At 45.1% G+C, this 24,131-nt stretch overlaps 1 protein-coding gene across 1 annotated transcript in view; it reads right to left on the reverse strand.

Moving 5' to 3' along the window:
• The window catches only part of lama2 (laminin, alpha 2), a 278,494-nt gene that overhangs the window by 205,073 nt on the left and 49,290 nt on the right, over positions 1–24,131 (reverse strand). The window contains exons 7-10 of the mRNA XM_088324972.1: positions 19,392–19,481; positions 10,481–10,598; positions 1,363–1,541; positions 1,192–1,291 (exon numbers count right to left, since the gene is read on the reverse strand). Of these exons, the coding sequence (XP_088181098.1) occupies positions 1,192–1,291; positions 1,363–1,541; positions 10,481–10,598; positions 19,392–19,481 (487 nt within the window). The remainder of the gene's footprint in view (positions 1–1,191; positions 1,292–1,362; positions 1,542–10,480; positions 10,599–19,391; positions 19,482–24,131) is intronic.

Genomic DNA, 24,131 nt, shown 5'->3' on the forward strand with positions numbered 1-24,131 from the left:
GTTGTTTTTTCTCTTTGAATCAATTGCATTGTAAATACTATATATTACAGCTGACAATCAAATAAAATATTGACTCGCAATTAATCTCATGAACGTCATAGTTTACTCGTGATTAATCATACATCAATCGCCAATTTTAGTCTCTTATAAAAATGTCCCTTTATTTATCATTTTAATAATCTTATCAACATAGGATAGTGGATAGGCTTGCTTTGTGCAATTTTTCTTTTTTGAAAACAAAGTGTAGTGTTATATTTCACATTAACCATTTTGACTGTACAGTCATTCACATTTGAAGGAACATTTTACATAATTTAGCTGTTAGTAAACAATTTTTTTTTTAAAAATGCATGGTTACAAAAAAAAAACTTCAACAAACCTAACTGAGTGATCAAAACAGGATTATACAAAACAAAGTTACAGAGTGCACATCTTGGAAACTAAAACTAAAACAAGCGTTGCTTACTGTAAACATTCCTTTACTGGAAATTGGAAAATATCAACATGAGCTTCATAGGTCCAGTCGTTGGATGCAATATGAATTAGCTCAGTTAGACCCATATCATCCGCAATGTTAACGGGCCTACACGCATTTGGCTATGGCTGTAGTTAGCTTGTTCTTATTTGTGGTATCCATATTCCTGTGTCGAAAGCCATCCAGTGTCGCCTGGTTTTAACAAAAAAAAAATCTAAGAAGAATGCACACGCACCATTACCCTTGCTAACTTGCATGTGTTAGGATCCAGGACACCGCCATTCTCCAGGGGGCGACAACAGACAGATGGACTGGTTGACTCCACATTAATCTGGAGAGGAGTATTTAAGGACTGTGCTGATAGCAGAAGCTGTTGGATCGTTGCTGGTTCTTTGGTGTTCTTTTCTGTGTATGTTTCTCTACTCTTTGATACATTCCTTTGATCAATTCTGGACTTCTTAAACTTTGCCAGTCGGATTTTTAACATAGTCTCCCGTCCTCTCAAGTGCGGATCACTTTTTGTTAATTACCTTTGCCCCCGATGAACTCTTATCATTCAGCTTGTGTCTGTACTTGGATCCACCTCCCCAAAACAGCATGGGAGTAACCGAACTCCCTACCATATGTCAATTTCCCTTATGATCTCTATCTCAGAATGTAATAATGTAGTATCCCTGGAATCTAATGTTTATAATCAATACAGTATGTTGGCATACATGGTTTGGCCTGGCTTGAGTCTTCAATACATGTTTGTCCATCAGAACCACGTGGGTCACACGAGCAAGGGATGCAAGGGCTGTCGTCCTCCGGGTTCACCTAATTAGGACAAAAACAGGTCAATAATTGATGCTTACTTTTTCAGTGTTGACTTTGAGAAAGGAACTCACTCCTTCAGGTCTGTAGTAGCCCGTGATGCAGCTCTGACAGTTGATCCCGGCTGTGTTGTCACGGCACAAAATACAAACTCCCCCACCTCTGCGCTGTCCGTGAATGTCAAGGCTGAGCGATAGGTCCGCAACAGTCTGGTTAAAGTAGCATTCCTCAGCCTTTCTGTGGCAGTTACATTCTAAAAGCAAGGGCAAACGGGAGGGCGGGACATGCTACCATTAGTTACACACTACTGAGCTTTGCCTAATATGTTTGACTGCAGATACAATTTGTTCCATAGCCAACATAGTTGAACCTCCTACAGCCAAGTGTAAGCTCAATAAAAATAATGTTTGTACTAAATAATCATAGTCTGTTTTTTGTAATAACTTTACACGATGTAAATTGCTTTCTGTTAACCTACTGCTGTATTCTATCAATGTGAATGTGTTCACGAGCTATTCATCATTTAAACAGGGAAGCGCTTTTAATTTATGGCCGTCAAAGTAAGTAGCATTTAGTACCTCATGCTCTCCTTGACAATCCATAATTTAGTCACGTAGGCTATCTAGTGGCTAGACCACTGTAAATTTAGGAACAAATGGAAAGATAAAGAGGCAGGTATACAACATTAAACAGAAACCGAATATCCATTTTATTGCTGGGTGATCCACGAGTGCAATTTCTCAGGTTGATTATAATCTAATTACATGATTTTTAAAATGTGTATTTTTTTAGGTAGTATAGCATTGTATTATTTTTGTTTTTAAAGGTCTAAAGTAACACTCTTAATCCACTTTTCACCTCTTTTCCTTGTTTTTTTTTAAATCAATTTGTGGTAAGTAGTAGCATAGTTAGTCGCTTGGGTGGTAGGAAATAAGAGAAGGAGAGGATGACGATCAGGTGGGAGAGGAGGGGGAGGACGAGGAAGAGGTCGGGAATAAGAAGGCAAGAGAGTTTAGAAAAAAGCGGAAGGTTTGGAAAAAGAAAAATAATGTTTCAAAAGCAAAGGAAGCAAAGGAAAAGGATGGGTAATAAAAAGAAGGAAAGTAAAGGAATTAAGAAGAGGGGGAAAGAAAAAAGAGACCAATGGAAAAAGAAAAAATGTCTAAAATATAGAAGATCAAATAGAAGGAACACAAAAAGAGGATGTTCAATAAAGAAAGAGAACAAAGAAAGGAAGATAGTAAAGAAAAGGCTCAGAATGAGTACAACAAGAAGAGAATATGGTGAAATAAAAAATAAGACAAAAATATGAATAAAATATAAGGGAACAAAAAGAAGAAAAATGTTGAGTATTAATCATAATTAATAGAAGTGTGAGAGAAATTAGTACAGGAAAAGTGGATAAAAAGAAAAGAAGGGCAGAAAAAGAAGAGAACAATAAGATAAAGAAGAAGGGACAAGGAAGAGTAGGAGAAGAAAAAGCAAAAGGTTAACCTCTAGGAGACAAACCATTTTAAACTAAAATAAAGACATTTTGATTGCAAACATAAATCAATTTTAAATATTTTGTGTTTGGGCAGGGTTACTCAAGTAATTATTATTTTTCACTAGCAGTCCCAATGGATCTTTAATGCAGTCGATACAGCACAATGTGGAGAAGAAAACAGCCAAGCAGGCAAAAAGTAGAAATACATGACAAGTACTAACCGTGCCTAATGTCTAGTATGCATATGTGCAGCATGTAATCACACACATTAGAAAAGTAATTTATTGCCCAAGGATTTGACCCCCAACCCACGGCCTTGAGCAAGTAGTCGCTTTATACATTAACGCACACATCAGAGACTGAGAATTAGCGGATGCAGACCCTTCTCCTACTGATTTTGCATATTCCATGACAACCATAAGATTTTGGTCATCTATCAGTCTGATAGAATAATACCCGGCCATTTGAGCTGGAGATCGATGAAGGGCCAAGCTCCGTGTTTGATCTCGAAGTTGGCTCAAGAGCTGCATTGAAGACGCTAGCGGGCTGTGCGAAGTATTATATCTGGCAATATCCTCACGTGACCTTGCCTTTCGACAGGTTGTCCACCCCCCAGCTTTTGATCGCTCCTAATGAAGGCTGTAAAGGTGACGATAACATGCACTCAACTCCTGCCCTGTTGTTTCCTTTAACATTGCGATCAGTCTGTGTTAAACATGCTCTCTTATGAGGATCATTTCATGCCTCGGCGAGGTTGTGTCAGATGGATTGAGGTACTCTGCATTGCGGGTATGGCTGCAAAGATTTGTCGACAGTGTCGACCCTCATATAAAATGTAAATGATCTGCATTTATATAGCGCTTTTCAAGTCAATGAAGACCTCCCAAAGCGCTTTACAATGTGCTTCACACTTTTCCCTTTTACACACTAACTAACCGATAGCAGCGTAAGCCATGCTAGGCAACGGCCTGCTATTGAGGGCATAAGAGATTAACTTCGGCATATACCTGGGAATCGAGCACTTTACCTCCTGAGCCAATGCCGCCCCATCGATAATAGAAATAATCTGCAATTAGTTCCGTTGTCAACTTTTGCCACCCGAATTCTAAAACATGTAAAATGTGAAAAGATAATACATTGTTTTTGCATAAAATCACTATATATTGAATATTTATATTGCAATTGTTTTCCAAGATGATGCATTTTGAAGACAGCCTGACTTGTGTTTGACATCCTTACCTGTGACGTCATGGAATGAAAACGGGCACCTGAGCAAGCTATTCACCATATTGCTGTATGTATTAATTAATTAAACAAGTTATTAGTGTTTAAAGCCAGGTTTTGGTAGTTTTGGCGGAGAGTGCCTACGCGATGTGTCGCAGGTGGATGCAGTAATGGTACAACAAAGGACAAGCAGCTAAATTGCAAAAATAGCCTTTGACAGTAAAAGGAGGTTAACCACAACCACTAAGGAAAGGCGGGTGTGTCTTCTGTAGAAAAACGCAAGGTTGGACGACCGAAAACATGTAGTTGGCAGATGAGCTAACCGGGAGGAAACGACGAAAAACTGCTAGGGCAACAAAGATGAGCACAGCTGGAAATTAGCCATGGAATAGAATAGAATAGAATAGAATAGAATAGAATAGAATATACCTTTATTGTCATTGTTACAAAATGGGTTAACATATTGTGACAACGAAATTGGGCATGACACTCAATTTCATACATTCACAGTGAGGTAAAAAACCAAGAAGATAAAGGAACAGAGAACATAAGGTTATAAAACAAGGAGGATAAGGTTATAGTTATAATTTACATAATATTTAAACAAGAAATGTCGGCATGTAGGATGTCACATACAGTCTGGTATCGTAAGGGTTTGTGCAATATTCATTTGGTGCAAAAATAGTTATCATAGTGCAAAAAAATAGTCAACATATGCATTTGGTGAAAAAAATAGTCACCATAGTGCAAAAAAATAGTCAACATTGTGCAAGGTGAGCAGTAAACATAGTGCAGTCAACATGTGCAAGAGACATAGACATGAGTACCATTTTACGTTCGTACGAGGTAGTGTTTTTGCAAGAGTTTTTCAGTTTTTTGTGCGGTGTCTGTTTAGGGTGGTAATGGCTGTGGGGAAGAAACTGTCTCTGAGTCTGTTTGTTTTTGTTTTGTGTGACCTGTAGCGTTTGCCGGAAAGCAGCAGGTCGAAGAGGTGGTGGCCGGGGTGAGAAAAGTCCTTGATGATGTTTTCTGCTCTGCTGAGGTAGCGAGAGCAGGCAATGTCTTCCAGACTGGGCAGAGAGCAACCGATGATTTTCTGGGCTGTTTTGATGACCCTCTGGAACGTTTTCCTGTCTGCTGCTGTGCACCCAGCATACCACACCGTAATGCAGTACGTTAGAATGCTCTCCACTGTGGTTTTGTAAAAGGACACTTGCAGCTGCTGTTTTAGCTGTTTTTTCCTGAGCACTTTCAGGAAATGCAGTCGCTGCTGGGCCTTCCCAACCACCGCTCTGGTGTTTGCAGACCAGGAGAGGTCATCGGAGATGTGCACACCCAGAAATTTGAAGGAGTGGACTCTCCCTCTCTCTCTACACAGTTTCCTTTTAATGATGAGTGGTGCTGGATTCCTGCCATTCCTTCTGAAAGCCAGTATCAGTTCTTTTGTTTTTGTGGTGTTCAGTCAGAAGTGGTTTTCCGAACACCACGTTGACAGTGACTCCACCTCATCCCTGTACGCCGCCTCGTCCCCTTCAGAGATGAGGCCGATCAAGGTGGTATCGTCGGCAAACTTAATGATTGTGTTTGTGGGGTGGGTCGGTGAGCAGTCGGAGGTATAGAGGGTAAAAAGCAGGGGGCTCAGTGCACAACCTTGGGGGGAGCCAGTGTTCAGTGTTAGGGTGGGAGAGACATGGTTACCGAGTTTCACGGACTGTGGGCGGTTTGAGAGGAAGTCCATTATCCAGTGGCAGATGGCGGGAGAGAGTCCTAGGTGTGTGAGTTTCTCCACCAGGATCTCCGGGATAATGGTGTTAAAGGCTGAGCTGATGTCCAAAAAGAGCATTCTGACGTAACTCCCCCGGTGGTCCAGGTGTTTCAGCACGGTTTTAAGTGCTGTGTTTATGGCGTCGTCAGTGGAGCGGTTTGCCCTGTAGGCAAATTGGTGTGGGTCCAGTGTGAGTGGCAGGGCATTTTTGATGTACTGGGACACTAACCTCTCGAAGTACTTCATGACCACAGGCGTAAGAGCGACAGGCCTGTAGTCGTTGAGGCTTTCCACTGCTGACTTTTTGGGGATGGGAATGATGGTGGAGGTTTTGAGGCAAGGTGGGACGGTCGCCTGTGACAGGGACCGGTTGAAGATGGTGGTGAAGACCCAGCCAGCGGATTGGAACAGTCCCTGAGTACCCTCCCTGGTACTCCATCCGGGCCAGATGCCTTCCTGGGGTTTATAGTTTTCAGCACACGCCTAACTTCATGCTCCTGAAATGTGAGTGTGTTGCTGCTGGTTGTTGGTGGGTGTGACATGGCTGTTTGTGGCCTTTCAGCTTCAAAGAGAGAAAGGAACTGATTAAGGTCCGCAGCTAGTGAAGTATCAGCCTCAACAGTTGCCAGGTTGTGGCCTCTGAAGTAAGTGATGTGTTGAAGACCTTGCCACATCCTCCTCGGGTCATTTCCAGCGAAGAGGTGCTCGATCCTCCTCGTGTAGGCTGCCTTTGCTTTCTTAATGCCTCTCTTCAGGTCAGCCCTGGTCACACTGTAAAGAGCCTTGTCTCGAGACATGAAGGTGGTGTTGCAGTGTTTGAGGAGGGTGCGCACCTTGCTGAACATCCAGGGTTTTTGGTTTGGGTAGACCTTGATTTTTTTATTAACTGTGACTTAATCTGTGCAGTATCGAATGTAGGATAAAACAGTTTAAGTGAATTTCTGGAGGTCATGGTGTTCAAATACCTCCCAGCAAGTTTGATGAAAACTGCAGCTGAGAGCGGGCTCCCTCAGGCCACGTTTGTGTTGTCCTTGTTACAGGCTTTGTTTTTCTCCGGATGGGGGTGTATGAGGGGTGAGGGACAGACATAGGTGATCGGAAGTGACTAGGTGGGGGAGGGGGGAATCTTTATATGCGTTTTTGATGTTGCTGTATACGCGGTCCAGTTTTTCCCCCCTTGTTGCACAGTTCACAATAAAGGCTAAATGGCTGATGGCAGGGGATAACCGGGACAGATCACCAAAAGACATCCGTAGCCTTGGCAGAAAAACGTGAGGTTGCCCAACCAAAAAACACGCACCAAGGCTAAACAGAAACCAACAACAAAAATGTCTATGACAACCAACACGAACCCAGCCGGAATGAGACCAATGGACACGGCAGGCTAGCCGGCTGCTAATGGGGGCTAACCAGGACTGATCTACAAAAAGCTTCTGCAGCAGCTTCGGCGAAAAAACATGTGTCTGGCCAACCAAAAACACCTCGTGAGCAACCAAGCTAAACGTGAAAAAAACAACCTAAATTGTTTACGGCAACAAACAAAAACCAAGCCGGAATAAACAAAAATTAAAACGACTGCTTGAAACGGGCTATCTATCCATCTAACTATATATACACATATATATACACATTCAGATTCAGTACATCTGACCCGCACAGTTGTATATATATATACATACATACATACATACATACATACATACATATATATATATATATATATATATATATATATATATATATATATGTATATACATATATATATATATATATATATATATACATATAGTGCAGTGGGTAGCGCGTGTGCGGCACAGTTCTAAGGTCTTGGGAACCTCCTGTGTGGGTACAAATCCAGCTACCGGACTTCCTGTGCGTAGTTTGTATGTTCTCCCCGTGCTTGCGTGGGTTTGCTCCGGGCACTCCGGTTTCCTCCCACATTCCAAAGACATGCATTACAGGTGAATTGGCCGGTACAAATTGTCCTTAGGTGTTAATGGGCGAGCGAGTTGTCTGTCCCTGTGTGCCCTGCAATTGGCTGGCAACCAGTTCAGGCTGTCCCCTGCCCACTGCCCATGATTGCTGGGATGGGCTCCAGCACCCCCGCGACCCTACTGAGGATAAGCGGTGTAGCTAATGAGATGAGAAATGAGAGATGAGATATATACACATATATACACACACACATATATACATATACATATATATATATATATATATATATATATATATATATATATATATATATATATATATATATATATATATATATATATATATATATATATATACAGTGAAGAAAATAAGTATTTTAACACCCTGCTGCTCTGCTATTTCTCCCAGAAATCATGGAGCGGTCTAAAATTATCATTGTACGTGCATGCCCACTGTGAGAGGGATAAAATAAAAATAAAAATCCAGAGATAACAATGCATGATTTTTTAACAAGTATTTAAACACCTGTGTATCATCAAGGCCTGTGTATCTTATGACCCTGAAAGACCTGTTAGTCTGCGCATTAGAAGTCCACCTGCACCCCATGTATCATCCTGAATCAGATGCACCTGTTTCAGGTCGTTAACTGCATAAAGACACCTGTCCACTCCATACAATCAGTAAGACTTTAACTTGTAACATGGCGAAGATCAAAGAGCTTTCCAAAGACACCAGAGGCAAAATTGTAGACCACAACAAGGCTGGAAAGGGCAACAGAGAAATTGCCAAGCGGCTTGGTGCAGGTCCACTGTTGGAGCAATCTTTAGAAAAAGGAAGAAGCTAAACATGATGGTCTATCTCAATCGGAGTGGAGCCCCATGCAAGATATCACCTTGTGGGGTCTCAATGATTCTGAAAAAGGTGAGGAATCAGCCGGTAACTACACGACAGGAGTTGATCAATGACCTGAAAAGCGCTGGGACAATCGTTTCCATGGTTACTGTAATACACTAAGACGTCATGATTTGAAATCATGCATGGCACGAAAGGTTCCCCTACTTAAACTAGCACATGTCAAGGTCCATCTTAAGTTTGCATATAACCATTTGGATGATACAGAGGAGTCATGGGATAAATTTTGTGGTCAGATGAAACCAAAATAAAACGTTTTGGTCATAATTCCACTAAGCATGTTTGGAGTAAGAGGAATTAAGAGTACAAGAGCACCACCCATACTCTGAAGCGCAGGGGTGGTAGCACCATTATTTGGGGGTGTTTTTCTGCTCATCGGACAGGACAAGTGCACTGCATTATAGAGAGGATGACTGGGGCCATATATTGTGAGCTTTTGGGGAATAATCTTCTTTCCTTAGTCAGAGCATTGAAGATGGGTCGTGGCTGGCCCTTCCAACACGACAACTACCCGAAGCACAAAGCCCAGAAAAGCAAGGAATGTCTCTGTAAGAAGCATATCAAGGTTCGAGCATGGCCCAGCCAGTCTCCAGACCCGAACCCAAACGAAAATATTTGGAAGGAGCTTAAACTGTGATTCTCAGCGACAGCCCAGAAACCTGACTGATCGAGAGATCTGTGTAGAGGAGTGTGCCAAGATCCCTCCTGCAGTGTTTGCCAACCTGGTGAAGGACTACAGGAAACATTTGACCTTGGCCATAGCTAACAAAGGCTATTGTACCAAATATTAACATTTCATTTTCTCAGGTATCCAAATACTTAATTGCTGCTGTATCACATAAATAAATCGTTAAAAAATCATGCTTTGTGATTTTGGGATTTTTCTTTTTAGTGCATCTCTCTCACAGTGGACATGCACCTACGATAAGAATTTCAGATCCCTCCATGATTTCTAAGTGGGAGGAATAGCACAATAGCAGGGTGCTTAAATACTTATTTTCTTCAATGTGTATATATACATATAAGGTTATCTTCAGTAATGAGTCACAAATGTATGTATGTATGTATGTATGTATATATATATATATATATATATATATATATATATATCCATTATATGCACCGCTTATCCTCAGTAGGGTCACGGGGGTGCTGGAGCCCATCCCAGCCATCTTTGGGCAGTGGGCAGGGACACCCTGAACTGGTTGCCAGCCTGTTGCAGGGCACACAGGGACAGACAATTCGCTCGCTCATTCACACCTAGGGACAATTTCTACCGGCCAATTAACCTGACATGCATGTTCTTGGAATGTGTATATATATATATATATATATATATATATATATATATATATATATATATATACTGGTATATGGATTCTCACAACCAAATTTAAGGCATGAAAATGCGATGCTACAGAAGTCTTAAAGGTTGCGCAACATTGGAACCTACAAAGAACTGCTATTAATTGTGCCCAGAGGAAAACTTCAGTGGTATGGTCACGTCGCAAGATCAGCAAGACTGGCTGATTCTCCAGGGCACAGTCCAAGAAGAGAGAAAGACTGAAAAAATTGGGCTGACAACATTATGTAATGAACCTGTGCCAACTTTGCCACAACCACAAAACCGTGCCCAACGACCCATGCGGTTAAGGAATCCATTAAACATGACTTATATATATATAAAATGTAAATATGTTTAAAAATACAGAAAGCAAAACTTGCCTGGATATTGCCTGAAATAGTACCTGGTCTCGACACCTGCCCTTGTGTAAGCATAATACAGATTCAAGTGACTTTTAGGGCAATTTTCTGGATTTATTTTAATGTATTGTTTATCATGCAGGTTTTGCGAGCCATTTCAACTTACTCTCACAAACATGTCGAGTGACGAAGGTCCCCGCCATCCAGGCTTGTTGGTGGTAACCGGGGCAACAACGATCGCAGCTCTCGCCGCATGTGTTGTGTTCACACTCACAGCTAAATTGCTGCAGGGAGATATGAAGGTATGCATTCATCAAAACATACCAAATAGGACAGACATTTTTATTATCAAGGCTTCCTGTGTCTAATAAAACAGAAAGTATTTTAATTTTAGATGGGAAGAATTTTATTTTACTTGATTCTGCATATTTGCATAAACTGTATATATAGTGAAATTCAAAAGTATCTGAAACTTCCTCTAAAGCAGAGGGTTCGATTAGTTATTCCTCCTCTTTCTGTATTTTTTTTCCTTGCTATCCTCATTAAGACATGGACACCTATATATGTTTAGGCAGTTTTAGTTAACGCAGAAATAGTTTTTTTCTTCTGTGTGATTTTGACAAAGATCAGATGACATTTGATCGTAAGTTTTTTACATTAATGTAAGAAAGGCCAAAATGTTCCTTCTCATAACACCTTGTACCAACGTTTATTTATACCTACATATTTATCACACATCAATGAATTGAAGATGTAATACTGTCTATAGTTGTAAATATGTCATCATAGAGAAATGGATGAATTGTGGCTTCATTTGACTCAATAATCATTGAAATGTTCAAATAGATGCAAAAAGGTAATTACATGTACTGGAATTGGAAAGTGGGTTATGAAAATGGAAATACAGGATGGTAGTCTTCCTGCTGGGCATTTCTGGCTGACGCGCCTCCTGCGGCGCCTTTGGAATGCTTGTGTGCCCTGAACACTCGGGCCTGACTGGGTCATCAGCTGGGGACCACCGGTCATTGATGTTTCGCTCCTTTAACCCCAGGACATCTCCTGGTGGCGGAGCGATGGCTGGGAAATCTCCCTGCCAACCCCACTGATGCCCTAGGTGTTACTTGAAGGGCCCCCAGTTCCTGTCATTCCTCCGCAGCCATAGCCGGAAGCTGCCCTTTTCAGCCTCTTCATACAGCTCTTTAGTTGCTCTCCGGTTGCCTGCTCCAAGGTCTCTGAGCAAGCGGGAAGTAGGGGAGCCCACAAAACCCCTGCACCCCACCTCCACTGGGCATACTGTTTTTTTCCAGCCCGCCTCCCTGCACTCGGCTGCCAGGTCTTCATACTTCGCAATATTGTATTCGCAAGGGAAGCCAGATAAAAATATCTTTTTTCCCTTACCTCATTATCAGCTGGAAACAAATGGGTTCACCACCACCTTCCTAAGAGAAAAAAAATTTAGTTGGTCTCCGGTTGCCCGCTCCTGTGCATCCAAAGTCTCTGAACAAGCGGGAAGTTGAGGAGCCTACAAAACCCCTGCACCCCACCTCCACTGGGCATACCTCCCTGCACTCGGCTGCCAGGTACTTCGCCCGTTTCCTCCCGTATGCTGCCTCTATTCCCTCCTCCCAAGGGACAGTGAGCTCAACCAGGAGGACCGCTTTGCTGGCTACAGACCACAGGACAATGTCTGGCTGCAATGATGTTTCTGCGATCTCCCTGGGGAACTGCAACTGCCTTTTGAGGTCAACTTTCATTCTCCATTCGCTGGCGGGCGAGAGGAGCCTCCCAGAGTGTAGCGGGCCAGGGGCATTGGTGTTTTCGCGAACGTTGTCGCCAGCCCCTGCAAACTGGATGAGGTGATTTGATGGAGGAGCTGGCTGACTGTTTGCCTTCTGTCTGCAACCTTCGACTACCTCTGCCAGCTTCTTTAGGACGGCATTGTGCCGCCACCTGTAGCGGCCTTGGGAAAGTGCCATTTTGCAGCTTGAGAGGATATGCTGAAGGTTCGCATTGATGGTATGACAGAGGGGGCAAATCGCATCAGTGCCGAACCACAGATGTAGATTTTGGGGGCTGGGTAATGAAATGAAATGAAATGAAATGAAATGATCTGAAATGATCTGCATTTATATAGCGCTTTTCAAGTCAATGACTTCCCAAAGCGCTTTACAATGTGCTTCACATTTCCCAATAGCGGCCGTGACCTGTGCAGCCATGTAAGGCGCTAACCTGCTTATTGGGGGTAATTGGGGGTTCAATGTCTTACCCAAGGACACTTCGACATGTAACACGGACAAGCCGGGATTCGAACTGGGATCCCTTAATCCTAAAACGATCGCTCTACCTCCTGAGCTACTGCCGCCCCAGTGTGTTGTACGTCGCCCGGATCAGGAAGCTGAGCCTGGCTTGAGGGATCTTCCACAGGTCGCGCCACGACAAAGACCTGTCCATGACCCCTCCCGCCTGGAAGCCTTTGACCAAAAGACGGGCACGTCGCTCCAACCAAGGCCTGCTCGCCCTACTTGGACCCTGCTGATCACTTCGCGATGTTTTAACCTGCCGATTGCCTGGTCAACCTCTTCTTCTGCCTTCCACCTTCTTCCTGTTTGAACTATGGTGCCCGCTGATCTAACAAGATGATCGGAGGACTCTCTCAACTCCAAACCATCCGGGCCTTTGCAGCGGCAGTTGGAGTATGTTCCAACCAAAGAGGCCCACGTCTGAGAGGCATCTTGGCAGCCCCAGCCACTTCCTAATATAAGAGTTTGCCAGCCTATCCAGCTTGCTTGCCAGCGAGGAAGGGACCTCACTGACCTTCAAAGGCCACATCACCTGATGGTATAGTATGGGCTGGTAACACCATACTTTATATTTGCCTGGGAGCTGGCTCTGATAGATCGTGGCTAGGCCTTCCGCAAGCTGTTTCTTCACAGCCTCTGCCGCCTGCTTGTCTGAGAGGTCTGCTGTGTAGGAGCGCCCTAGGGCTACGGATGGGTTGCTTTAATAGTAGCGGGATCTGCTCTCCTCCTGAGGTGAAGATGGTATGGTCGTTCCTGATACCTTTCCTTAGGGACAGGCTTCGGGACTTAGATGGCAAGATCTTCATTCTTGCCCAGCCTACAAGCTCATCAATCCTCTTCAGCAGTCTTGATGTGCATGCTGCTGTCCAGAGAATGGTGGTGACATCATCCATGAAGCCTCGCAACGGTGGTAGCCTTTGGCCAGATGGCAGTTTCACTCCGCCAACCATCTTCCTAGCCCCGATGAGGATGATTTCGAGGCCGCGATGAACAATATGGGAGAGATAGAAAATCCCATTGCTATCCCCACTTCAAGCTGCTGCCATCCTGTAGTGAAGTCCTGGTGAGCACAACACATCTGCAATTCTGCAAAGTACTTGGCCACCATGCCTTTAATGCAGTCTGGCGTGTGAAAGAAGTCCAAGGCGAAGCTGATCAGCTGGTGCGGGACGGACCCGTACGCATTGGCAAGATCCAGCCACACAACATGGAGGTCGCACTTCTCTCTCCTTGCCCTTTGTATTTGCTCCCAAATTATTGCCAAGTGCTCCACACACCCTGAAAATCCTGGGACACCAGCCTTCTGGCAGCTGGTGTCTATACAGCTGTTACTTGTGAGGTAGCTGGTTAACCTCTTGGCCATGATGGAAAAAAAGATCTTTCCTTCCACTTTCAAAAGTGCAATGCTCCTGAATTGGCCGATTGTGTTAGACTTCTGTTCTTTTGGAATGAAGATCGTAACCGCTCTCTGCTGATGATGTTCTTCTTCCATGCCACCTGCAGGAGTTTCCACAGGATTTTCAGGACGCCCGGGCAGTACTTGTACAGCTTGTACAGCGGCTGAGGCTGCTCTTGATTTCCGAACCACCTCCCTAACCTCGCTCAGTTTGGGGGGAGCAGTGTTGATGGGGATGACTGGGGAACATACCCCGGGGATCCCAGCGGGATGGCCTTTGCTGGGTCGCTGAATTGTTCCCTTATATGCTCCTCAAGCTCTGTCTTTATGATCTCCAGCTTTCCACTCCTTTTGTCTGTCAGCAGTTGTTTTGCATGCTTAAAGGGGTTCTTGAAAAAGTTGATTCTCTCCTTCTCCTTCCTCTTTCTGCGACGACATATCCGTTCTGCTCTTCTCAAGTTGGTATGGCTGCCCCTCACCTCCTCCCACAGTGACTTCAAGCCCTCTTTCTCTTCTTGTCTTGCCTTCCTCCACTGCTTTCGGAGTTGGCACTGCCTCCACATCAATTGCTCAATCTCTCGTTCTCTCCTCCCTTTCTGCTTGGACACTTCTTGTCGCTTCTCTTCCACCACCCCAAAACGAATACTGCATTCCTCGTACAGAATGTCTCCTAAGGTGTTAAGCTTTGTCTCTACCTGGCCACGGAAAGAATGCTCCAAAAGTGCGGTTATATCAGTGTCCAACTTCTCCCAGACTATAGACTCATTGGGTCTTGGCGGCTTGATAGCTTGCCTTCGTCCCGGTTCTTCTCCTTGCTTTTGGCTGCTTGCTGGTTGTTGCTTGTTGATGTTCCGGTGTGTTCCTGGTTCCAATCTCCTCGGGGGCCCCTCCACAACCTGCCTTTCCTCCTTCCGCCTTTCTTCAGCAGCACTGGATCCTTTTGCTCCGTGGTTTGAGATCTGGCTTTTGGTTCCTAGTGTCTGACCTGCAGATGCAGTGCACTGTTTCTGCTGATTCCCTGATGGGCACCTCATCTTTCCTTGGTGGATTTGCAGACCCCTGAAAGACGTCACCTTTTCCTACCCACACCTGCATTTCCTCAGTACTCTCAAATCTTTGTCAAATTCCATTCCAGTCGTTGCCGTGAGGTCTGTCCGTTTTGGCCCTTCTTCCACCCCGCCTCTCTGAGGGCCGTCGGGTTGTTTTCCTTTATTTGACTTTGTAGTGGGTTTGGGTGTCCTTTACAGAACTAGTGTGTTGGGTGACTATCCCCTCACTCCCGGTGCAGACTTTACTGCAGTCATCCAGTCTTTCCTGGTTGTCCTTCAGTCTTTTCTGAATGCCAACTGGTCTTCCACAGCAGCCACTGGATCCTGTCTAGAATAACAAATGGAAATACAGGATGGTAGTCCTCCTGATGGGCATTTCTGCCTGACGCGCCTCCTCCGGCGCCTTTGGAATGCTTGTGTGCCCTGAACACTCGGGCCTGACTGGGTCATCAGCTGGGGACCACCGGTCATTGATGTTTCGCTCCTTTAACCCCAGGACATCTCCCGGTGGCGGAGCGATGGCTGGGAAATCTTCCTGCCAAACCCACTGTTGCCTTAGGTTTTACTTGAAGGGCCCCCAGTTCCTGTCATTCCTCCGCAACCATAGCCAGAAGCTGCCCTTTTCCGCCTCTTCTGACAGCTCTTTAGTTGCTCTCCGGTTGCCTGCTCCAAGGTCTCTGAGCAAGCGGGAAGTAGAGGAGCCCACAAAACCCCTGCACCCCACCTCTACTGGGCATACTGTTGTTTTCCAGCCCGCCTCCCTGCACTCGGCTGCCAGGTCTTCATACTTCGCAATATTGTATTCGCAAGGGAAGCCAGATAAAAATATATTTTTTCCCTTTCCACATTATCAGCTGGAAACAAATGGGTTCACCACCACCTTCCTAAGAGAAAAAAAAATCATAATAACGCAGTTGGAGCGCAACACTCCAATGGAAGACATCTGCCAATTTGGAGGCTTAGTAATTCAATTGAGTACTTTCTGCAAATTGGTTGATGACGAAAGGCTGCCAAATTGAGCAGGGTACAATAACGCATTGTGGGCCAAGTGTGATTATTTTGCCATGAGTTGATCCTCCCATCCCTATTCCACACACTTTTATCAGAGACAAAATGCTGCAGCTCTTGGCTCCCCGTGGCATTTGTGCTGAGCATGCATCCTAACAGATGTTCGGTGGACAATCAGTAACAAATCTGCTCGCAGGTCTCCATCGGATCTGCCCTCTGAACATTTGCCAAACCGCTACTGGCTGTGCAGGAGAGCCAAATGTACTGCAACAACATCAATTAGGCTACATTGACCTTATTTTGTTTGTGCTATTACCGGTGCGTCATATTTTAGGTTAGAGATCATGTCCTACATGTTTATGTCCATGTCTTTGTGTCTGCATTTTGTGTTTTTTTTTATTTTTGCCTACAATGGTGGCTAAATATGTTCGCTACAATAATATTCCTATTGCATGTGATGATTATAATGATTATATAGATAGATAGATAAATGGATACTTTTTTCATCCCCGTAGGGAAAATCTTAGTGTTTATAAGGAAGCACTTTACTTATATAACTTTATAAATCTTTGCAGCTCTAGTTAGAGCCTAATGTAAAGAAATACCGTATTTTCCGCACTATAAGGCGCACCTAAAAGTCTTAATTTTTTTCAAAAGCTGACCATGCTCCTTATAATACAGTGCGCCTTATATATGGCTCAATATTAAATCGCAAGGTCTCGCAACTTACGCAACAGCCGCCGACTCGATTTTCCCCCAAACGTGGAGTAGTCCGCAGTGTATGCTGGGATTTATATACCGGCGTTTCATTGGCTAACCAATGTGTCAATCATCATTTGAATCGATCGCTATTGGCTAAAGTTATTCGGAGCCTCGGATAGGCTAGAGGGCCGAAACAAACCCTGCAATTGGCCGAAAAAGATGTGTCAATTATCAGTAAAATCGATCGCTATTGGCTGAAGTTATTCGGAGCCTCGGATTGGCTAGGGGGCCAAAACAAACCCTGCAATTGGCCGAAAAAGATGTGTCAATCATCCGTTAAATCGATCGCTATTGGCTAAAGTTATTCGGAGCCTCGGATTGGCTAGGGGGCCAAAACAAACCCTGCAATTGGCCGAAAAAGATGTGTCAATCATCCGTTAAATCGATCGCTATTGGCTGAAGTTATTCGGAGCCTCGGATAGGCTAGAGGGCCAAAACAAACCCTTCAATTGGCCGAAAAAGATGACTGAATAGCAAGCTTGCTAAACTACGCCATAAAGAAACATGTTTCATTAGTCTGTATTTGTAAATATTCTACTCTCCTGGATTTACTACACTCACGGTTGTAAGAAGACCATGATTGCGTATCATTATTCCATACCTGCCAACTTTTGAAAGTGAAAAAGCCTAGTAACTACGGTCAGGTCCAGGACGATGCCGGGGTGGGGTGGGGGGATATTGCGAATCGAAAGAAAGCTCAATAATGTATTTAATATAACAGTCATAGAAAACCCTCATAGTTTTCTTTTCTTTTCAATATTTGATACAATAAGAAACAAAACATTTGATTTCATATATATATTTATTTAAATCTTTGTGCCCAGGCATGCACTACCTCGTGTTAGCGAGTCCACTGCAGCGGGGAATCGGAGAGGAGGTTAGCTCCGGGTAGCTCCACGTTAGCGTCCGGGATGCTAGACGTGAGCCACGTTTCCGTAAAACACAGCAAACTGCACTTCCTGTGCGCTTTGTTTTTATTTGGTATAGAGTTCACATTTACGATGATTACGGACGGTACAGAAGACTTATAATGCCGCTAGCCGCTTAGCCTTAGCTCCGGCACTGCATCTACGATAGGACCCCCTCATCACGCCGGCGCGAGAATTGTTCAGGGAAAGGAGTTGATTCTGGCAGCGCCAATAGACTTTTGTTTGAAATTGTACTTTGTCTCCATATTGCGGTGGAATGTTTTTACGATTTTATTTCATTTATTTTCTAAGGGGAAACCCGTAGTATTTTGTGATCCAACCGTAACACCGTAGTGGGTTCAAGAAAACCGTACTCATTACGGCAAAACCGTGGTACTTGGCAGGTATGTTATTCAACGTGCGAACTTAGGTGAGCTATGCGGCTTTATATTTTCCCGGTATCTTGTTTAAGAACGATCTTGAGGTTGCTGTGATGAGTTGAGTGAATTAAACTCAATTCCAAGTGTTTATTGTCATATGCACAGTAAAGTTGCGAGCAAAAAAGAAAATAGAAAGTAAGGAATGGTTGGCATTTCTTGAATCCCAAGACTTTAATCTTCCGAATGATATTTGAAATAATGCATTTGAGTGACATCGTACGGAAACCGCATCCGCACGTGTCTACGACAGGTATTTGCTTCTTTGCAAGCTTTGGGAATGTTAAGGGCGTAATCAGTTTGACTGAATCATCTGACTGTTTTGTCAACGTTCCCATTGTAGCGCCTTATAATCCGGTGCGCCTTATCTATGGAAGATATAGGACCAAAAACTATTTTTTGGGGGTGCGCCCTATAACCCGGTGCGCCCTTAAGTGCGGAAAATACGGTACTACAAATTTTGTATCATTTTCTAAGGAAAAAGAACATGCATAAATATGTAGCGCTAAAAGGTTAAGAATTAAATTATTTTGTATTAAAACTACTTCAAATCTGGAGGCGTTAAAGCTTTAAAGTTATGCTTTAAAGTACACTAATGTAAAAATGTTAGATCTTTTCTCTAATTATTAATGCAAATGAGTCAAAACTTGTTGAGCTGAGTTTAAGATATCTGTCTGAATGTAAAAGACGATAAAAAACGATGATAAAACATAAAATTGAGTAGTAAAACACAGCACCTTTTATAGAGATGATCAAATATTTAAAAATATTGAGACATTCTCCATTATCAGTAATGTGTGCAATAATATTTAAGCATTCTGGAAAGAAGATTAATTCAGTTAATTTTATGTATAAATTCACCACACTTAATTATGGTCCAATGCATAACATATTGAGAAATATTAGAAAGAGTCAAAAAGAACTTTGTTAATTCAGTGACATCAACAATCTTAGAGGTTGTCACATGAAGGGAAGGATGGTTTCAGCCCGAGGTAATGTGCAGGATAGGAGGCCAAAAGAAGAAAAAAAAATGTGAGAAGTTCAGGTGTCTGCTGTCAAACGCTCAACTGTTTGAACTGACACGCCAGACAACATCTGTGTCCCCACTTTAGGAAAATGTTTGATATCAAATCGGCACATAGAAATGATAAAACTTAACACCCTGAGGCGATTTCTCAGAGGTTTTAGAGAGGATTTTCCAATTTGAAGTAATTTACCTTGGTAACTATGTTGAGTGGACATGCCTTTGCATGGCCGTAACAGATACACATCCCTCCGACTGAAATGTCTTTGATGGAATAGTAGTACTGAGGAGAAACAACATAGAAGAATTATGCACAATCAATCATCAGTATGTTCAAAATTCAATATGACAATTTTGTGTAAAGCAGTGGTTCTCAACTGGTCTGACTTAAGGACCCACCATCCCAACCAAACTACAAGCGACCCAAATTGAGAAAAAAAGTTCCACTTCTGAAATTTATTGAATAAGATACGGTCACATGTTGTAAAAACAAAACAAAAATAAACAGCAATTGATAATAGTCCCTTGGAGGCAAGGGTCTCCAATCTTTTTTCACGCAAAAAGCTACTTTTTGTCACAAATTAGCTTAAAGAGCACCCAGTTTGATAAGCATTTCTAAAATAACAACTTAGTGTCACAATCACATGTATTGGGAACACCTGTGCTCAGGTTTTTGGTGCCAACAGCCAGAATAGCTGATTGGCGCACCCTGTACATTTAAATCCCCAGCTTACGGTAACACTTTGTCTGATTGTACTCATGCTACCTGTTGTCTTCAGCTCAGTAAGCCCGTACCTCTGACTCTTTGCCTGCTCCCTGTTTTCTTCTGATTGATCTTCATTGCCGACCCGTTTCTGTAATTGCCTACGACCTGCCCTGCCCGTCTGACTCCTGAACTCTTTTCCGAATACTACGACGCCCTTCTTCTCCAACCCCGGCCAACAACACTACGATTACGCCTGTCCGCGACCGTTCCCGCCAAGCCTTCACCCGCCTGTCAAGTTCCGTCAATCCGCCAACCAAAAGATCGAAGAATCCCACCTTGTCATTTCCTTCCTTTCAATAAAACCAAGAAACGAGCGCAAGTGATCTCAGTCTTCCTTTCGTCCTGTCTGACAGAACAATCAGACCACATCATGAGATCAGCGCACGTTTTTCCGAAGGAAGAACCAAGCAACTCGGAGCCTCCTTCCGCTCTACAACGGCTACAATGGACCGAGAGTGCCGTACAGAAGTCTGCAAGTGACGTCGCCAGACTACTACAACAAGTCCAAGAGCAACAAGGTCTTCTGCAACAGCAACAACACCTCTTACTACAGAACCAACAGCAGGTAGCGAGCCTGTCTGAGCAGCTGTCAAAATTACTGACGTCACCATTTCCGCATTCCGTCAACCCGTCTCCGAGTCCACAAACACTCCCGCCGAGTCTTCCATTGCCTACCTCGCATGTCTCCGAAGCAGCAGAACCCCCTGTGGGTGCAACAGAAATGTTTTGCGGCGACCCTACCCAAGTCCGTGCCTTCCTCGTAAACTGTCGACTCATTTTTGATCTCCAACCCCGAAATTTTCGATCCGAGAGAACCAAGGTAGCGTTCGTCATTAACCACATGACTGGGAGAGCTCGGCTTTGGGGTACCGCTGAGTTTGAACGAGGATCGGTGGCATGTTTCTCGTTTGCACTATTCTCCCAGGAGATCCTGAAAGTATTCGATACTGGGTCTGCCTCGTCTGACGCATCCCGCTCCCTGCTTAACATTCGCCAAGAAAAACGTTCGGTCGCCGACTACTCCATTGACTTCAGAACACTCGCTAGCCAGAGTAATTGGAATGAGGAAGCGTTAGTGGACGCTTATCTCCACAGTTTGGCCGATTACTTGAAGGACAAATTGATGTCCAATACTCCACTTTATACCCTCGACGAAGCCATTGCACTGACGGCGCGAATTGACCGTCGGGTCCAAGCACGGGGACAGGAGAGGGGAAGAACAATACGACTCCCGACGAATTCGCCCAAAGAGCCAAGTGGGTTCCAAACGCCCCGACCCCCGATGACAGTTACTCACGAAGCCATGGAGATTATTCAGGCAGCGCTATCGGCAGAAGAGCGCTGGCGGCGGGTTTCTGAGGGACTTTGTCTTTATTGCGGCGGCAAGGGGCATCGAATCTCAACGTGTCCGTTAAAAGGGGGAATGGTCTGACAACGGAAGCGTCCGATTGAGTTCTGCCCGTATCCCGTCCTCCAAAACCTCTCGACCTTCCCTCGAAGTGCATCTCTTGATTGCTGGTTCCCCACAGAGACTTTTCTGCGCTAGTGGATTCCGGGCCGAAGCTAACATTTTGGACCTCTCCCTCGCCCACGAACTCAAGATTCTATTGAATTCCCTCGCTACTCCTATCACCGCCCGAGCACTAGATGGCCGTCTTCTGGGCACAGTTAACCATGTTACCGAACCAATGGAGATGAGACTTTCTGGCAATCATAGAGAGCAAATTCGGTTCCACCTGCTCCCATCCCCCGGCCAGCCACTCGTTTTGGGCCATCCATTGCTGGTACGTCACAACCCTCACTTTGATTGGCGTTCGGGGACCGTCATGGAATGGGGCGTCGAGTGCCATCAAACCTGTCTACGTTCTGGATATCACCCCGACCGACCCGTGGCTTCCAAGTCTCCCCCTGACGTGTCCAAGGTCCCTGCCTGTTATCACCACCTACGGGAAGTCTTCAGCAAAGCCAAGGCCACTTCCCTTCCCCCAAATCGCCCCTATGACTGTGCTATCGACGTTCTGCCTGGCTCTACTCCCCCGCGGGGTCGTCTCTATTCCCTTTCTGCACCCGAAAGACAGTCCATGGAGGAATACATCTCGGAGGCCTTGGCAGCTGGAATAATTCGGCCATCCTCTTCCCCGGCTGGAGCTGTTTTTTTCTTTGTTGGCAAGAAAGATGGTTCCTTATGACCATGCATTGACTACAGGGGCCTTAATGATATAACAGTTAAGAATCGCTACCCTTTCCCACTGCGCGCCTCCGCCTTTGAACTGCTGCAAGGGGCTACAGTGTTCACTAAACTGGACCTCAGAAACGCTTATCATCTGGTCCGTATCAGGGAGGGAGATAAATGGAAAACGGCTTTTAACACTCCCACGGGGCACAATGAATATTTAGTCATGCCTTTTGGTCTAACGAACGCCCCCGCCATCTTCCAGTCCCTTATCAACGACGTGCTGCGTGATGTACTCAACAAGTTTGTGTTTGTCTATGGATGACATTCTGATTTTCTCTAAATCCCTGGAGGAACACACGCAGCACGTCCAACTTGTCCTTCGACGACTCCTAGAGAACTCCCTCTTCGTTAAGTTCCACGCCCAAACCGTGTCTTTCCTGGGGTATATCATCGTGGAGGGGAGATTGGAGATGGATCCTGCGAAGGTGTTGGCAGTCACCTCCTGGCCTGTACCCATGGATCGCAAGAAGCTCCAGCAGTTCTTGGGTTTCGCCAATTTTTACCGACGATTTATTCGGAACTATAGCACAGTAGCGGGTCCCCTGACGGCTCTCACTAGCCCCAAGGAAACTTTCAAATGGTCTCCTGCGGCTGACAAAGCATTCTCTGCATTCAAGGCTCGATTTTCGACGGCGCCCATCCTCCAAGTACCTGACCCGGGGCGTCAGCTAGTTGTTGAAGTGGATGCCTCGGACATTGGTGTTGGGGCTGTTCTCTCCCAAAGGTCAGCCGAGGATCAAAAGATGCACCCCTGTGCATTCTTTTCACGTCGCTTATCCCCCGCCGAACGCAATTATGACGTGGGGGATCGTGAGCTGCTAGCAATAAAATCGGCCCTTGAGGAATGGCGCCACTGGCTGGAAGGGGTGCCAGTTCCGTTCCTAGTTTGGACTGACCACAAAAATCTTGAATACATCCGTTCTGCTAAACGTTTGAACCCGAGACAATCCCGCTGGTCAATCTTCTTCACCCGTTTCAACTACACCGTTTCCTACCGCCCCGGGTCCCGCAATGTCAAGCCAGATGCCCTCTCTCGCCAGTTTCAAAAGGAGGACAATCATTCCCAGGGTCCGACAGCCATTGTTCCTGAGTCCCGGTTACTGGCCACTCTCACCTGGGACATTGAGGACCGCGTCAGGGAGGCCCTCCAAGACCAAGCAGGCCCCAGTACTTGTCCAGAGGGGCGGCTATTCGTCCCGGAAGCCCTACGGTCGGAGGTCCTTCAATGGGGGCACGACTCTTGCCTCTCCTGTCACCCGGGTGCTACCCGCACCAGCAACTTCCTGGCCCGACGTTTCAGGTGGCCCTCATTGGCTAAGGCAACCAGGAGTACGTCGGGGCTTGCCAAACCTGTGCTCGGCAGAAGACTTCTAATCGGCCCCCTGCCAGATTGCTTCAACCTTTACCAGTCCCCAGACGTCCTTGGTCCCACATCTCCTTGGACTTCGTTACTGGGTTGCCTACCTCGGAAGGGATGACAACCATTTTGACGATTATGGACCGGTTCAGCAAAATAGTCCACTTCGTGGCCTTGCCCAAACTTCCGTCCGGAAGGGAGACAGCGCAGGTGGTCCAGCTGCATGTCTTCCGCCTACATGGAATCCCAAAAGACATTGTTTTAGACCGAGGTCCTCAATTTGCCTCGGGATTTTGGAAAGAGTTCTGCCGTCTCCTGGGAGCCTCGGTCAGTCTCTCGTCGGGTTCCATCCGCAATCTAATGGACAGTCTGAACGCCTCAATCAGGAACTGGAGGCGGCTCTCCGCTGCCTGGTTTCCCGTGAGCCTCTTTCCTGGGCGCAACAGCTGGTATGGGTGGAATACGCCCACAACTCCCTTGTCTGCTCCTCCACTGGCATGTCTCCCTTCCAGTGTGTCTATGGCTACCAGCCACCCTTGTTCCCCAACCAAGAGGAAGAGGTTTCCTGTCCGTC

Source organism: Urocampus carinirostris, chromosome 20 (assembly GCF_059441175.1).
Source record: "Urocampus carinirostris isolate Australia breed hairy pipefish chromosome 20, RoL_Ucar_1.0, whole genome shotgun sequence".
Taxonomy (NCBI): Eukaryota; Metazoa; Chordata; class Actinopteri; order Syngnathiformes; family Syngnathidae; genus Urocampus; species Urocampus carinirostris.